This window comes from Sinocyclocheilus rhinocerous, unplaced genomic scaffold (assembly GCF_001515625.1).
Source record: "Sinocyclocheilus rhinocerous isolate Xijiao unplaced genomic scaffold, SAMN03320098_v1.1 scaffold1600, whole genome shotgun sequence".
Classification (NCBI taxonomy): Eukaryota; Metazoa; Chordata; class Actinopteri; order Cypriniformes; family Cyprinidae; genus Sinocyclocheilus; species Sinocyclocheilus rhinocerous.
This window is the reverse complement of record NW_015665129.1, coordinates 2,300,371-2,315,145: the sequence shown is the minus strand read 5'-3', so window position 1 is coordinate 2,315,145 and position 14,775 is coordinate 2,300,371. Positions and strand designations below refer to the sequence as shown.

Genomic DNA, 14,775 nt, shown 5'->3' with positions numbered 1-14,775 from the left:
GTATTGGGCTTGGGGTGCTGTGGCTTAGTGAGTTCAAACTGTCCTTAACACAGGTTTATTGTGATGTTTGTGTGTTTTAGGCATGCCAGTGCTGTATTGGTTCTCTCGTCGAATGTCTCTCTGGGGCACCATATCATTCAATCTGGCTGTGTTTGTCAATCTTATCATCGCTTTGTTCTACCCACATGACTCTGGTCATTCTGGTATGTTTATGTGTGCATTATCTGTTGGTAACTTTAGTGTATTAATTGTATAAATGCTGCATTTACCATCAATTTCAAAGCACACAAATATGGACCAACAGTTGGCTTTCTAAATATGCTTTTCCATGTAGTTTTACCAGGTTCTTGTGCTTCCAGGTAGCATAGACACTTCGTTGCTGCTTATGCTGTTCTGGTGCTTCGCTGGACTGGCTGTTTTGGGCCTGTTATCCAAGCGCTATGGGTTCCAGTCCCTCACTGTCGCCATCACCCTGCGCTGCATCTATCACTTTGGCATCGGGCCAACTCTCATCCTGCTGGGGGCTCTCAATGTAAGTCTGACATACCATAATACTATATGTTTGCTTAAATAAAAACGAATGGATTTAATTCAGAATTTCTCTTTTTAACCAGCTGATCAATAAGATAGTGTTTGTGGTGAGCTTTGTGGGAAACAACGGCACCTTCATCATGGGCTATAAAGCCATGGTAATGGATGTGGAGTTCCTGTACCACCTGGCCTATGTGTTAACCAGCACGCTGGGGCTTTTTGTCCACGAGCTCTTCTACAGCATATTGGTGGGTGTTAAAAAAAAAAAGAAGAAATTAATACTTTAATTCAGCAAGGATGCATTAAATTGATCAAAATGTTACATAGTTGCAAAACATTTCAAATAAATGCTGTTCTTTTGAAATTTCGATACATAAAACATGAAACCATTTTTACGGTTTACACCAAAATATTAAGCAGTACAACTGTTTTATGTTGATTTTACACTACATTCAATATTTAATAATAAATAATTTGTTCTTGAGTATCAAGTCAACATATTAGAATAATTTCTGAAGGATCATGTGACACTGAAGACTGGTATTAATGACTTTAAATTCAGCTTTGGCAGCACAGGAATAAATTAGATATTAAAATAGAAAAAAATAGCAATAATATTTAACAGTATTGTTGTTTTACTGTGTTTTGATCAAATAAATCCAGCCTTGGTGAGATTTCTTCCAAAAACATTTAAAAATCGACCCCAAGCTTTTGTACGGTAGTACAAAACTGTAGCTTAATTGTTTACTTTTTGCTTTTCTGCAATGTTTTAAAGGCAGAGTGAGGGATTTTTCAAAAATGCTTTAAAAACTGATTCGGGCCGAATCGCAAAACAAACTTGTAGCCAATCAGCAATAAGGGGCGTGTCTACTCGTGATGTGGAGGAGAGCGCGTTCAGTGCATGGGACGGACATTAGCCGAGAAATGTAGAAAGATAGAGATGGCGGATAAAAAACAAAAGAGGAAAACGTCTGCGGAACGATAAGGCAAGAAGTAGGACCCGTGTAAATATCGGATCAGCTTTCCAGCGCTGGAGAGAACTCAAGGAGCGGAGGCCTGCGATCGGACGCCGAGGTTGCTATGTTTCTTCTCAGTAGGTGAGTAACACCGTGTCTACAACAGCTAAAGTCTGCCTACACTGGACGCGATCAAACGACCGTTGAAAACCATTTGAAATTTGTGTCAGCACGTCATAAATAGAACCCGGCAGCAGTTTTCTGTCGGGGATTTGTTGCGCCGCGCCGCTCACGTCCGTAGACACGGTGTAACATTGGTTTTGCTTTGTTTCACAGAACTAATCGTGGCCTGGGTTGCGTACGTATATGTGGGGCGGAGCTATCAAAATAGGGGCAAGACCCTTTTGGGGTAGGGGCGTGTTTGTTTTGGTGATTTCAAATATAAACATTGGCTACCAGAAATCCCTCACTCTGCCTTTAATCGTCAATATTGTAAATATGCCACAAAACGTTTGCCAAGCACCAAATGCCAGGAAAATAATTTTTGGTGAATAAATAAAACTGAGATGCTGTACTCGCCAGTGAAAATCTAATGGCTTTTAAATGAAATGAGAAACTGTGACATGATTTTGTATGACTGAAATGCATAAATATTCTGCTAATCATTTCTCACTTCTCTTTTACCTCCTTCAGCTGTTTGATCTGATCTACCGCGAGGAGACGCTCTTTAATGTCATCAAGAGTGTGACACGTAATGGCCGCTCTATTCTCCTCACTGCTGTCTTGGCCATCATCCTTGTCTACCTGTTCTCCATCGTGGGCTTTCTCTTCCTCAGGAATGACTTCATCATGGAAGTGGACCGTCTTGCTATCCCAGATACAGGTAAATTGCATACACCTCTTTTTATCTTTGCTGGTGTGTCACAAGGCCGTCTGAATAGTTTTTTGCAGAAAGGCATCAAACCCTGCGTTCATGATAAATTTTAATTACAACACACCATTAAGCAGGTACAGATAACTCTATGAGCAGCTGCAGTGCTGATGGAGTGGAGTGCACAGAGGAAACTGGGTTGGTTGCATCATCAGAAGGTGAGTTTGGCATTAAAGACAATATTTTATATTACTCTACTGGCATCAGAACTCAGCTGTGAACACTTTTTTTAATGTCTTTGCAGAAGAAGAGGACAACACAGAGCGAGCATGTGACACTCTTCTAATGTGTATCGTTACGGTGCTGAATCATGGGCTGAGGAACGGAGGAGGTGTGGGAGATGTCCTGCGCAAACCCTCTAAGAATGTATGGAGACCCACAATCATATAGGAATGTGCGCATGTAGGAATACAAAACCTAACCAAACTAATACAATGTTGTTCAACTTACAGGAGCCTTTGTTCCCTGCTCGTGTGGTGTACGACCTTCTCTTCTACTTCATTGTCATCATCATTGTTCTCAACTTGATTTTTGGTGTGATTATTGACACCTTTGCTGACCTGCGTAGTGAAAAACAAAAGAAAGAGGAGATACTGAAGACCACCTGTTTCATTTGTGGTAAGAAATTAGATTTAAATATATTTTAAAGTGTTTATTCCTGTGATGGAAAAGCTGAATTTTCAGCATCATGATCATTCAGAAATCATTCTAACATGCTGATTTGCTGCTCAAGAAACATTTCTTATTATTATCATCAGTGTGGTGCTTAATATTTTGTGGAAACTTTTTTATAGATACAAAGTAAATAATAGAAATTTATAAAAGGCATTTATTTGAAATACATTATTTTGTAACAATATTAATGCATTTACTGTCACTTTTGATAGATGTAATGCATCCTTGCAGAATAAAAGTGTTGTTTTTTTTTATCTTACTGACCCCAAACTTTTGAATTTGCATTGATTTATTTTTCACAATTAAGCACATTTCCAACACTGTTTACTGCAATGCAAAATGGATTTTTGTTATATTTTCATTACTGTAATTTTCAAAAAGACACAATTTGAACATTTCTTAATACAGGCTTTATTTTATTTTTGCAAAATATAATTTCTTTATTTGTTGAGTGTGAAAAATGACCCTAGTATTCATTAACAGGCTGTATAACAGTCAAATACAAATCATCAGAGAACATTACAGAAAGGAATTGATCTGTATTTGCATTTCAACAGGTCTCGAGAGGGACAAGTTTGATAATAAGACTGTATCATTCGAGGAACACATTAAATTTGAGCATAACATCTGGCACTACCTCTATTTCATTGTGCTGGTACGGGAGAAAAACAAGACAGATTACACTGGCCCAGAGAGCTACGTGGCCCTTATGATAAAGGTAAATTAATAAAAATGAAACATTCCAGCTGTTTGGATACTGGTCACATTCTATATATTAACAGCAATTACCACTGTTATTTCCAATGTATTATTTCTATGCTTTTATATTATTGATCAATACTTTGAATAGGCTTTTTTCTTTCATTTTATTTGAATGAATTTTTAGTTATTTTGTTATTTCCTTTGGTCATTTTTATTATTATTATTACTATTATTTTTGATATTTCTATTTCGCTTTAATTTATTTAATTCATTCTTGCTTCACCTTGCAATGGGTTTTGATTCAGTCTTGTTGTCGCCTCTTGTTAGAATAAGAACCTGGATTGGTTCCCACGCATGCAGGCCATGTCTCTGGTTGTAACTGAGGGAGATGGAGAACAGAATGAGATGAGGAACCTGCAGGATCGTCTCACCTCCACCATGAAAGTGGTCACACAACTCACAAGCCAGTTAACAGAGCTGAAAGAGCAGGTACATTTATCAATGTCAGCAGCACTGTTTGTCCAGCATTAATAATGTTGGTACATTAAATTGATTAATGTCTCAGATTTTAGATTCTAAAATAACGGTTGTGTATTTGTTCATTTAGATGACCGAGCAGAGGAAGAGAAGGCAGAGGATGGGTTTTGTGGATGTTCAGTCTGGCTCAAACCCTGGGATGCCTATGCCTCCTAGTGCTGCTGGAGGAAATCTTCAGGTCATCAAGACCTAATTTCTCCAGCTAACCTTGCATTGACTTTATAGAAGCAATAATGTAATCCTGTGATGCTGGTGTACTCCCACTGTGGAAAAGTTCTACACTCCCACAAAAGCACTACTGACTAAATCAGGGGTGGCGAACGTCGGTCCTGGAGAGCCGCAGCCCTGCAGAGTTTTGCTTCAACCCTAATCAAACACACCTGAATAAGCTAATCAAGGTCTGAAGGGTTACTAGAAAGCTACAGGCAGGTGAGTTTTAATTAGGGTTGGAGCTGTACTCTGCAGGGCTGCGGCTCTCCAGGACCGGAGTTCGCCACCGCTGGACTAAATAGTCATTCTTTGAGGGGCCTTTGATTACCTGAATGGTTTTAGTATGCAAACGTTTTATATATTTAAAGTATGTAATTGTTTTGTTTTTATTTTTCTAAGCAGTTTTTGGTTAAGATATTTGAAATCTTCTTTTCAAGACTCTTGTTTGATGTATGAATAAATGTAGCATTACTGTAAGTAAAGCTGATGAGTTTTAGATAGATAATGAGTAATTGTAGATCAATACAGTCGGATGGTTTGTTTTAATGTGCACTGATGAGTTTGTACATGCTGTATTTATAGGGATAGTCATGATGAACTGGCTTGATATGATTGTGAGATGATTTGGGAAACATGAAGGGGAATATCATGACCATTCTTATGATGAACTAGAAGATGCTAACATGTCACTAGAGTCGAATCTGGGTAGTATAAATGGCATAATGTATAGAAGTGTGTTTAAAGTTCATACAGCTTTAATTTAAAAGTCAAAGTGCCTAAAAATGCATCAAAAGAACATAACTTTTGCTCAGGAAACTAACATGTTCCTTATTTATCTTGTCATAAAAATAAGTGAGGACATGCTGATCGTGGTTTTAATAGACATAGATCTATGAATGTGTCTATTTAATTATTTATTGTGCGACCAGGACTAAGTTGTAAGTCCGTTGCATTTTTATGGCCACAAAAAGAATGCTGGAACATACTTATATTTTGGCTTCGTTAATAACAGCCAGTGTGTAATTAATCATATTGACATCAAATAATCATCAATTTATTGCTATTATTGCTAATATGTTGATATGAAGTGCCTCACCAACTTTACACAAAATACTAAATAAAACATTTGGTTATTTGACGTCTTGTATCATTTAACATTAAAAGACTTAAAAGAATCGAATGAGTGACATTACTACGATATTACTATAATAAAATGTTACAAAAATCAATAGAAATTCGATTAATTTGAAACATTGCAATGACTTTTTATCCTTTTCCAAACAAAATAAATATCTTCCAAATGAAACAAAGTAAACAGTCGCGTGAATGTCCATTGATTTGTCTTGTGTCAGATTACGTCCCTCTGTCACGCACACTTCACAGTATTAGGGTGTGAGCGGAGTGACTGGCGGGATCAATTCCTTCGCTGTTCGTTTGAGCGTCAGGTGCCGTTCAGAAGTTCGTCCTCAGTGCAGGTCAACAGGTAGGCTAATGTTTTTCAGAATATTAACGCAATATTTACATTTAAACAATGTGTATCAAATAAATTTACAACGAATAGGCTGTAAGCTAAAACAGGTAAAACGTCACTCTGGACATGGGAATTGCGGTTATGTAAATGAGCTAGGAATACTTTATTCCAACAGATAGAAGATCAGTCTCAGAAATAAGGCTAAAGTCATTTGTTACACTTCTTTCTTTTGTTTTATAGAAATATAGAAATGTTTATTTTTTTATCCTTTTTTGATACTGATAAGTGAAGTTTAATGAACCTCAAACCACTTGAATAGGAAAACCACATCTTGCTACCACAACTATTAGACCTCTGAAAGATAGGCTATATAGGAGTTTGTGTGTGTATTTATTATATATTCTAATATATAATAAAATATTATGTAGGCTAATGTATTATTACAATACAGGCCTATAATTGTTTGTTGTTGTTGTTATTGTTGTTATTAACAAAAATGTCATCTATAGGCTACTGTAGCCTAATATCAATTAACTCTTTCGACTCTTTCGTTTTTGTTGGCCAATAATAATACTTTTTACGTTTAGCCTATACGTTTTATAAGGTTGATACTTTTCGGTACGTGTAATCTAGCTTTTATCAACGTAAGTGACGTCAGTGTTTTAACTTTGAGAACGGAGTGCTGAGGAGAGCGAGAGTCTGTGGGTTCCAGATAAAGTGCGGTATCGGCCGCACCCAGGTGCCCCGCGCCCTGAAACCCACTGCTCAAAATTTAGATTAGGGTCACTTTATAGGCTCTTTAAGGACCTAATTATCGATATTACGTAACCTAATGAATAATTTAGCTGGGTATCTTTCTCATAAATCTGTCCTCGACAACGTTGTTACAGTATGGAAAAGTATATTTTTCACACTGACCATCTTTTCCGTTGTTTACAGCTGTTAAAATCATGTCTGCTTTTCTGCATCACTGCCCCTTCTTGAAGTCCACTCCAGGCCCTTCTCTAAGGAATGTGGCAGCGTGCTTTGGATTGGCTGACCAATGTCCAATCATTGTCCGCCAGATCTCTGTAAAACCCACCCAGTCCTCTGAGGAAAAAGGTAATGCTGTTACTTTTGTATTTACCATACTATATTACTGTAAGGTTTTTTATACCAGGTAGGTTACAATATGACTAAAAAATTCCATATTTTTATAATTAAAATCTCATTGACAACAAATATTGCAAGTCAGTAGTCAGTACCTCAGATTATCTTCTTATATTTATGTGCTTATTGTGTTCAGGCCTCCTCTCTCATAAGGAGCCAAAGCGGCAGTTGGTGACCACAGCCACTCAGGTGGCGATCTCCATGTCCCAGAGCTGTCCCTTTATTTCCTCTAAGATTGGACTAGTTAAAGCCAGTCCACAAGTGCAGGAGGATGTCCAGCCCAATCTTGAGAATCAAGATAACTCTGGTAAAACAATCCCTCTCAGTGTGATAGATTCATGGACTGTGGATATGTGTATATATAATGTTTATATTGCTTGAGAAGCAGATATCATGTAGCTGACTGGCTGATGTGTTGCAGCAGCTGTCTCTTTTTTAACCACCACAGTATAATTAGTTCGCTGCTGAAGAGTCTCTTTTATCTGAGCAGTGTATCATGCAGGGGTTGGATGCATTTTACATAATAACACCCAGCTTGGAGGACATTCTCCTCTCTGCAATTTGCACCATTTAACTCCAATTTGAGAGACTCCTCAGCTGTGAATAGTAAGCAGATGATGACTCAGACTGCTGATGTAACAAATGCCAATCTTCAGACAATCACATTACAGATGAAACTTCACAAAGCCGCATGTGTACTAGAAAATAACATCTAATTGGAAAATTGTAGTTTTTGGGTTTCATAGCCATATCACGTTTGACAGTTAATGTGCGTAGCCTGTACTTTAAAGAAAATATATGACTTAAACAATGGCGTTAAATACAAAACACTTTGATTTTCACTCTGTTTTCACACTGAAACAAAGCAAAAATCCTTAATTTTGTGTTTGTTTGATGAATTTCTGACACATTGGTGCCCTTTTTCTCCAGGCTTGATGAGCTCACTGTTCCGTGGCTTGCAAAGTCATCAGTCCACTGGTCCTACACACCTTCTTGAAGACAACTTTAGTGAGTTTGACTGCATTTTTCTTAATGATTTACAGTAGTATAAACCATACACTCTCAGAAAATACCAAATAACAACTTGTCACTGGGGGCAGTACCCTTTCAAAAGATAATAAATATGATATATCGACTTTAGGTACTAATATGTACATTTAAAGTACTAATATGTACCTTTTAAGGTACTATCATTTACGTTATTACTATAGTACTATTTAAGGGGTAAATTAGATACAAAGACTTATAGCTTTTGTACCTTAGGGTATCGCCCCAGTGACATTTTTACCTTTTTTTCTGAGACTGTACTGCTGTTTCTGCAGTATTAAGTACACTGTGAACAGTATGCGTATTGAACATCTATTTATTTGACTTGGACTGCCAAAAGGTACAACATTTTTTTTTTTTTTTTTGAAAATATCTGTGTGAACTAATGGAATAATAATATGGCATAATGTGGAATAATGGATGTTGAGTAAAAGCTAGGTAATTAGCGAATCGATCCGAGACTGTTGTGTTTTGTTACTGTACACTGTATCTGCAGCACTTAAGTAGTGCCTGTCTTCTTTTATTCCTGTCTTTCTTCCTCACTTATTGACTGATGATTGCCCATCTGCTTTTTAAATAATTCAGCCAGACCCAGTTTCAACTACGATGACTTCTTCACTCAGAAGATTGTGGAAAAGAAGAATGACCATACTTACCGTATCTTTAAGACGGTGAACCGTTTTGCAGAGGTTTTCCCTTTTGCTGAGGACTATTCCATCCCTGGACGCTTGGGCTCCCAGGTGTCTGTATGGTGCAGTAATGATTACCTGGGCATGAGTCGACATCCCCGCATTGTCAAGGCCATAGGGTCAGTACATAAAACAGACAATGAAATAAATGTTTGCCATCATATTACATATTACATATTATACATAGAGAAGAACAAATGAAGGTGCAGCAAAATACACTAACTTATAAGTCTTATTAAATACTGTATGTGTATACATTTCATAATATGATAAAACAGTATGCTTTTAAGTTTCTTAATGTTTGACTTTGGATATACATAGCTGCTAAAACAAACTAACTGAGTAATCACAACCTTTTAACGTTTCTTAGAGAGGCTTTGCAGAAGCATGGTGCAGGAGCAGGTGGCACCCGAAATATCTCTGGGACGAGTAACTATCATGTGGCCCTGGAGAGTGAACTGGCCCATCTACACCAGAAAGATGGAGCACTGGTCTTTTCTTCCTGCTTTGTAGCCAATGATTCCACCCTCTTTACTTTGGCTAAAATGCTCCCAGGTATCCAACAAAACTGTTATGACCTGCCTGTTCTTAATGAATGTGTGAATTAATGAATGAATGAAATTTATGAACTATACTGCTATTAAATTAAAAAATATTTTCAATATGCAGTACTGTTCAAAAGTCTGGTGTTGGTAAAATTTTTAATGGTTTTGAAAGAATTATTTGATCAAAAATACACTCAAAAATTATTATAAAATATTATTAAAATAAATGTTTTCTAATTTAAAAATATCGCACTGTTTAATATATTTGTTGAAACTGCCTGACATTTTTTCAAGATTCTTTGATGAATACAAAGAAAAAACAGCATTTATCTGAAATGTTTTGTAACATTGTAAATGTCTTTATTGTCATAATACTTTATTGCATCCTTGTTTAATAAATGTCCAAATAAAGTTCTTAGCAATGCATATTACTAATCAAAAATTCAGTTTTAATATACTTACAGTAGGAAATTTACAAAATATCTTAATGGAACATGATATTTTCTTAATATCTTAATGATTTTTGGCATAAAAGAAAAATCGACAATTTTGACCCATACAATGTATTTTTGGCTATTGCTACAAATATACTTGTGCTATTTATATGTATTTTCTGAAATTCCACTAAAACATCTTCTCTCTGCAAAGGCTGTGAGATCTACTCAGACATGGGTAATCATGCCTCCATGATCCAGGGCATCAGGAACAGTGGGGCCAAACGCTTCATTTTCCGACACAATGATGCCAGTCATCTGGAGGAGCTGCTCAGCCGCTCAGATCCACTCACACCCAAAATCGTGGCTTTTGAGACTGTTCATTCAATGGATGGTAAGTAGAAGGAGCTATCACATGACTGACTCAAAAGAGATTGTTTCTTAGTATTGTAAAATAGGGCTTAGCACTAGCAACGCCATGGTCATGGGTTTGATTCCTAGGGAATAAATTAACCGATATTGTGTAAAACCTTTAATACAATTTAAGGCACTTTAAATAAAACCATCTGTCAAATGCATATATATATATATATAAAATGGTAGGTAACGTGCAGAAATGCAAAAAATTTCTGCAGTAAAAAATAGGGAAAACAAGTGCACTTACTTTCTCCTTATTAAACAATGCAAAAAAATTCAAAAAACATCATACACATGAAATTTTTTTTTTATGTGGAGCGAGTCACCTTATTGGGTGTCCTTTTTTTTAAAATTACATGTCCAGCCAAATACTAATTGCTTTATCTTCGCAACCACCCTTTTATCAGACACTTTGGCTTGTGGAATAAATTAATCATTGTCAACTGATAATAGTGCATTTCTACACTTCATCTTTAACTGAAAAATAACTTGTTTCTCAGGTGCAATTTGCCCTCTAGAAGAGCTATGTGACGTAGCACATAAATATGGAGCTCTGACTTTTGTGGATGAGGTCCATGCTGTCGGACTGTATGGGGCTCACGGAGCAGGTGTAGGAGAGAGAGACAACGTCATGCACAAGATCGATATTGTCTCTGGAACTCTGGGTAAGACAGATACAGTCTATGATTCTATAATTGAATCATTGCATGCATGATCACAGCATGATTCTATCCTGTAATTTCACCCGTGTTCTTGCCTCTCAACTTCTCTGATATTGTTTGAAATATCTGTAGGTAAGGCATTTGGCTGTGTGGGTGGTTACATAGCCAGCACTGCTGCCCTGGTGGACACTGTGCGCTCCTACGCCGCCGGTTTTATCTTCACTACCTCCTTGCCTCCCATGGTGCTGGCGGGGGCTCTGGAATCGGTGCGTGTGCTGAAGAGCCCAGAAGGCCAAGCTTTGCGCAGAGCCCATCAGAGAAACGTCAAACACATGAGACAGCTGCTGCTGGACGCTGGACTGCCTGTGGTCAACTGCCCTAGCCACATCATTCCCATTCGGGTCAGTGTTTGCAAAAACCATTTTGTCCTTAATGGGATAGTTCACCCAAAAATTTAAATTCTGTCATCATTTACTCACCCTCATGTCCTCATTCCAAACTGCTCGATCCATATGTAATTGTTTTATAATGCCTTTATGACCATGCCTTTTTGGATCTACTAAATTTTGGTTACCTGGACTTTCAGTGTAGGGACAGAAACCTCACAGTTGCATTAAAAATATCTTAATCTTAATGTTTCTAAGATTAACCAAAGTCTTATGGGTTTCTGTATTGTTTGCTGTGACTGTTAATGATAAAAAAGAGAATTTGTTTTCACATATTCGTATAAATGTACCACTAAATTTAGTTATTGAGATTTTTGCTAAATTATACATTAATTGTGTGTCCCCTCTGCATGACGACAAACCTGCACATGGGCACTTTTTGGTAGTTTTCTGTTATTGGTATTATTGTATGTATATGTATGCATGCAAGAGTATATTTAATAACAGCTTACACTGAAACTATGCCACATGCTGTCTTCCTGTTTTGGACCATTTGCACCCAAATTGATGAATGTAAAAATGCAATAAATATTGTCAGTTACAACAAAATGCAGCTGATAACTCATTATAACCACTTGGTTACAAATAACAACAAAAGCAGAGGTTATAATTTGTACTCTGAATCTGATATATTTTAATTTAGGGGGAAATTGTAATGCAAAACACCAACAAAACTATAGTCAAATGTGACTTTGCACATAAAATCGTCTTGGACGAGTCACTTTCAATTATAACACCACAATGCCACCTGCCGGACTGTAATGGAAGTGTCACTTACTGAGCTATGAGATCTTATCATTTTGAATACCACTAACAACAACTTTGTACTAAAGTTACTAAATCATATAGGTCAAGTGCATTTAAACCAGGTGTTTATAATATACATTTATTATAGTAATGTATAGAGCAAATACATATACAACTTTATGTGCCGTTTAATATTTTTATGCCACATGCTGTCTTCCTGTTTTGGACCATTTGCACCCAAATTGATGAATGTAAAAATGCAATAAATATTGTCAGTTACAACAAAATGCAGCTGATAACTCATTATAACCACTTGGTTACAAATAACAACAAAAGCAGAGGTTATAATTTGTACTCTGAATCTGATATATTTTAATTTAGGGGGAAATTGTAATGCAAAACACCAACAAAACTATAGTCAAATGTGTCTTTGCACATAAAATCGTCTTGGACGAGTCACTTTCAATTATAACACCACAATGCCACCTGCCGGACTGTAATGGAAGTGTCTACGCGCCCTCTAGCGGCGAAAACTTACATATTGTGCCTTTAAGGTCTCCTAATAATCTTAAAGTTGACATGAAACGGAAGTAGCGACTGCCTTTTTTTCTCTACTGTGACGTCTGTCCGAGTAAAATGGCATCTGAAATGAGAGGGTTAGTTGTGGGGGGATTTCTCTCCACTGGATTCACCGCCGACACCCTAGCATGAAGACATTTTTTATTTATTGAGGAAGACGACGATGAGGACGATCAACGGCACAAAACATACCCAACAGCGCTCGCGCGCGCGTGCGAGAGAAACTGCCTGAATGACTGAGCGTGTCCTCCATCAGGTTAAGTCATATTCATAAAAAAAATAGTTTGCGATGTCCTACGAGTAATGTTGTGGTAATATGCATTAAAAAATAAGAATTTTCAATTTTGATTTCATGGTGACTTTAAGGTCTCGAGACGCGTTCTTTTCCATAGAAAAACAATGGAAAACGTAGCATAGTAGAATAGAAAACAATGTTCTGTGTGAATGGCCCCTTATTGCTACATTTAATTGGCTACACCAATTAAAGTTAATTGTAATCAGAGATTACAAATAATGACTGATGAAAAATAAATAGTCTATCAATAACTCCTTACATTACATCCAGCAACAACACCATCTCCACCAGCGCAGACCATGCTTTGTGTGACCTGAGAGCCCCACCAGTCAGACCTAGAGCAGGTGGTGTAATCCACCACACGCAGGAGAGCCTGCTGCAGGATATCAGCAAGGGGTCCATTGGCTAGTTATTGACAGTGGAAAAAAAAGGTAGGTGAGAAGAAAAGCCAAAAAAAAAGTCTGGATATCTCCTAATCATGCAGTCGGTTGAGTTTAACAGCACAACGTCATCCATAACCATCAACATTACTTACTGTAGAGACGTCCCCAACCAGTGACATAGCAGGGAGCATTGTGGGGCAGAACATGCCTATCAGCAGGCAGACATGTAGGAGTGATAGTGTCACTTGGAGTGACAGCACTCTCCAGTTTGATCAGGGCGATGTCGTTACTGCGGCCCAGACACAACATGAAAATTAAATTCATTGCACAAGTTATTCAAGATATGCATCTCTTTTGTTTGTGAGGAGACTTTTGGCCCCCGTACCAGATAGTGAAGGAATTCCAGCCCTCGTGGACAATGATCTTTCCAGCGGCGATGGCCACAGATCCGTTCTCCTCCTCCTTCAGGTTATGTTTTCCCAGATACACCCTGTAAAAAAAATGTCAACATTTGAGGAATGTTTATTTGTACATCTCTCAATCACGTTTGTATATTTTTGCCAAGAAATAAAACAGTAAACATTACGAAGCTTTGGACGTAAAACTACGCATTTAAATGTCTTCTTACTAAGACACATTATTGGGAGATATATAGACAATGTACAACTTATATTTATTTGTATTTTAATAATAATAATAATAATAATATAATTATATCTAATTATTATAATACTGTTATTGATTGATCTCATTGATTTCTCAAGATTTTTTATGTTAATATCTAAGGCTTCACAGGGTTAACATAGTTTACAATTGGAAAATGTTTTTGAACAAGGGCAGAAATTAAGATTAACTGGACAGTATGTTTTAATAAAAATAATGGAATGTGCATGTACCTGCCAGGGCCAGCTGTTTGGACGGTCTTCCACACCTTCCACAACCCTCGATATAATAGGAGGGTAGGTGGGAAGCCCACATCTGTAAGCTGAGGTGAAACATAACAAAAGTAATATAACTGTTTAAAAATGCTAAAGAAGATTGATGCTCCATCTCCTGCATGTTATTTCCAGACTTTAAAAAATAGTCAGTACTACAGTATATATTATCAGTCTTTAAAGCACGGGTGTCAAACTCAGTTCCTGGAGGGCCACAGCCCTGCACAGTTTAGATGCAACCCTAATTAAACACACATGATCCAGCTAATCAAGTCATTAAGGCTTATTTGAAAACTACAAGGTATGAGTGTTGGAGCAGGTTTGGAACTAAACTATGCAGGGCTGCGGCCCTCCAGGAACTGAGTTTGACACCCCTGCTTTAAAGGCTTCTTACCTCCAACAAATAAAACAGCCAGGACCACAAACTTCATCAT

At 37.3% G+C, this 14,775-nt stretch overlaps 3 protein-coding genes across 4 annotated transcripts in view; 2 read left to right on the top strand and 1 right to left on the bottom strand.

The window, feature by feature from the left end:
* LOC107731245 (inositol 1,4,5-trisphosphate receptor type 3-like) overlaps positions 1–4,698 on the top strand; it is a 30,310-nt gene extending 25,612 nt beyond the window's left edge. For both annotated transcript variants that reach the window (XM_016542276.1, XM_016542275.1), the window contains 10 exons: positions 81–203; positions 360–532; positions 615–779; positions 2,181–2,370; positions 2,493–2,576; positions 2,663–2,784; positions 2,871–3,036; positions 3,651–3,811; positions 4,123–4,284; positions 4,403–4,698. In XM_016542276.1, the coding sequence (XP_016397762.1) occupies positions 81–203; positions 360–532; positions 615–779; positions 2,181–2,370; positions 2,493–2,576; positions 2,663–2,784; positions 2,871–3,036; positions 3,651–3,811; positions 4,123–4,284; positions 4,403–4,525 (1,469 nt within the window). In that variant the 3' untranslated portion in view covers positions 4,526–4,698. The remainder of the gene's footprint in view (positions 1–80; positions 204–359; positions 533–614; positions 780–2,180; positions 2,371–2,492; positions 2,577–2,662; positions 2,785–2,870; positions 3,037–3,650; positions 3,812–4,122; positions 4,285–4,402) is intronic.
* A 2,265-nt stretch (positions 4,699–6,963) lies between these two features.
* Positions 6,964–12,266, top strand: LOC107731137 (5-aminolevulinate synthase, erythroid-specific, mitochondrial-like). Its single transcript, XM_016542123.1, has 8 exons — positions 6,964–7,114; positions 7,299–7,469; positions 8,795–9,017; positions 9,269–9,453; positions 10,092–10,271; positions 10,795–10,959; positions 11,089–11,357; positions 12,252–12,266. Exons 1-8 carry the CDS (start codon positions 6,964–6,966, stop codon positions 12,264–12,266), a joined length of 1,359 nt encoding a protein of 452 aa, XP_016397609.1.
* Positions 12,267–13,095: 829 nt separating this feature from the next.
* LOC107731136 (chymotrypsin-like elastase family member 2A) lies at positions 13,096–14,775 on the bottom strand. Its single transcript, XM_016542122.1, has 5 exons — positions 14,736–14,775; positions 14,307–14,391; positions 13,792–13,896; positions 13,559–13,695; positions 13,096–13,428 (listed from the first exon to the last, which is right to left on the bottom strand). The coding sequence occupies exons 1-5, from the start codon at positions 14,773–14,775 to the stop codon at positions 13,268–13,270; spliced, it is 528 nt and encodes a 175-aa protein (XP_016397608.1). The 3' UTR covers positions 13,096–13,267.

What these genes read in the sequence shown, in the direction of transcription:
- LOC107731137 (XM_016542123.1), top strand. Translation starts at nt 6,964, where the DNA reads ATGTCTGCTTTTCTGCATCACTGCCCCTTCTTGAAGTCCACTCCAGGC. An exon ending in GACTGTTCATTCAATGGATG is followed by an intron (nt 10,272 to 10,794) that starts GTAAGTAGAAGG and finishes CTTGTTTCTCAG; the next exon opens with GTGCAATTTGCCCTCTAGAA. An exon ending in TATTGTCTCTGGAACTCTGG is followed by an intron (nt 10,960 to 11,088) that starts GTAAGACAGATA and finishes AAATATCTGTAG; the next exon opens with GTAAGGCATTTGGCTGTGTG.
- LOC107731136 (XM_016542122.1), bottom strand. Translation starts at nt 14,775, where the DNA reads ATGATGAAGTTTGTGGTCCTGGCTGTTTTATTTGTTGGAG. An exon ending in GGCTGTTTTATTTGTTGGAG is followed by an intron (nt 14,392 to 14,735) that starts GTAAGAAGCCTT and finishes GTTTCACCTCAG; the next exon opens with CTTACAGATGTGGGCTTCCC. An exon ending in TGGAATTCCTTCACTATCTG is followed by an intron (nt 13,696 to 13,791) that starts GTACGGGGGCCA and finishes TCTGGGCCGCAG; the next exon opens with TAACGACATCGCCCTGATCA.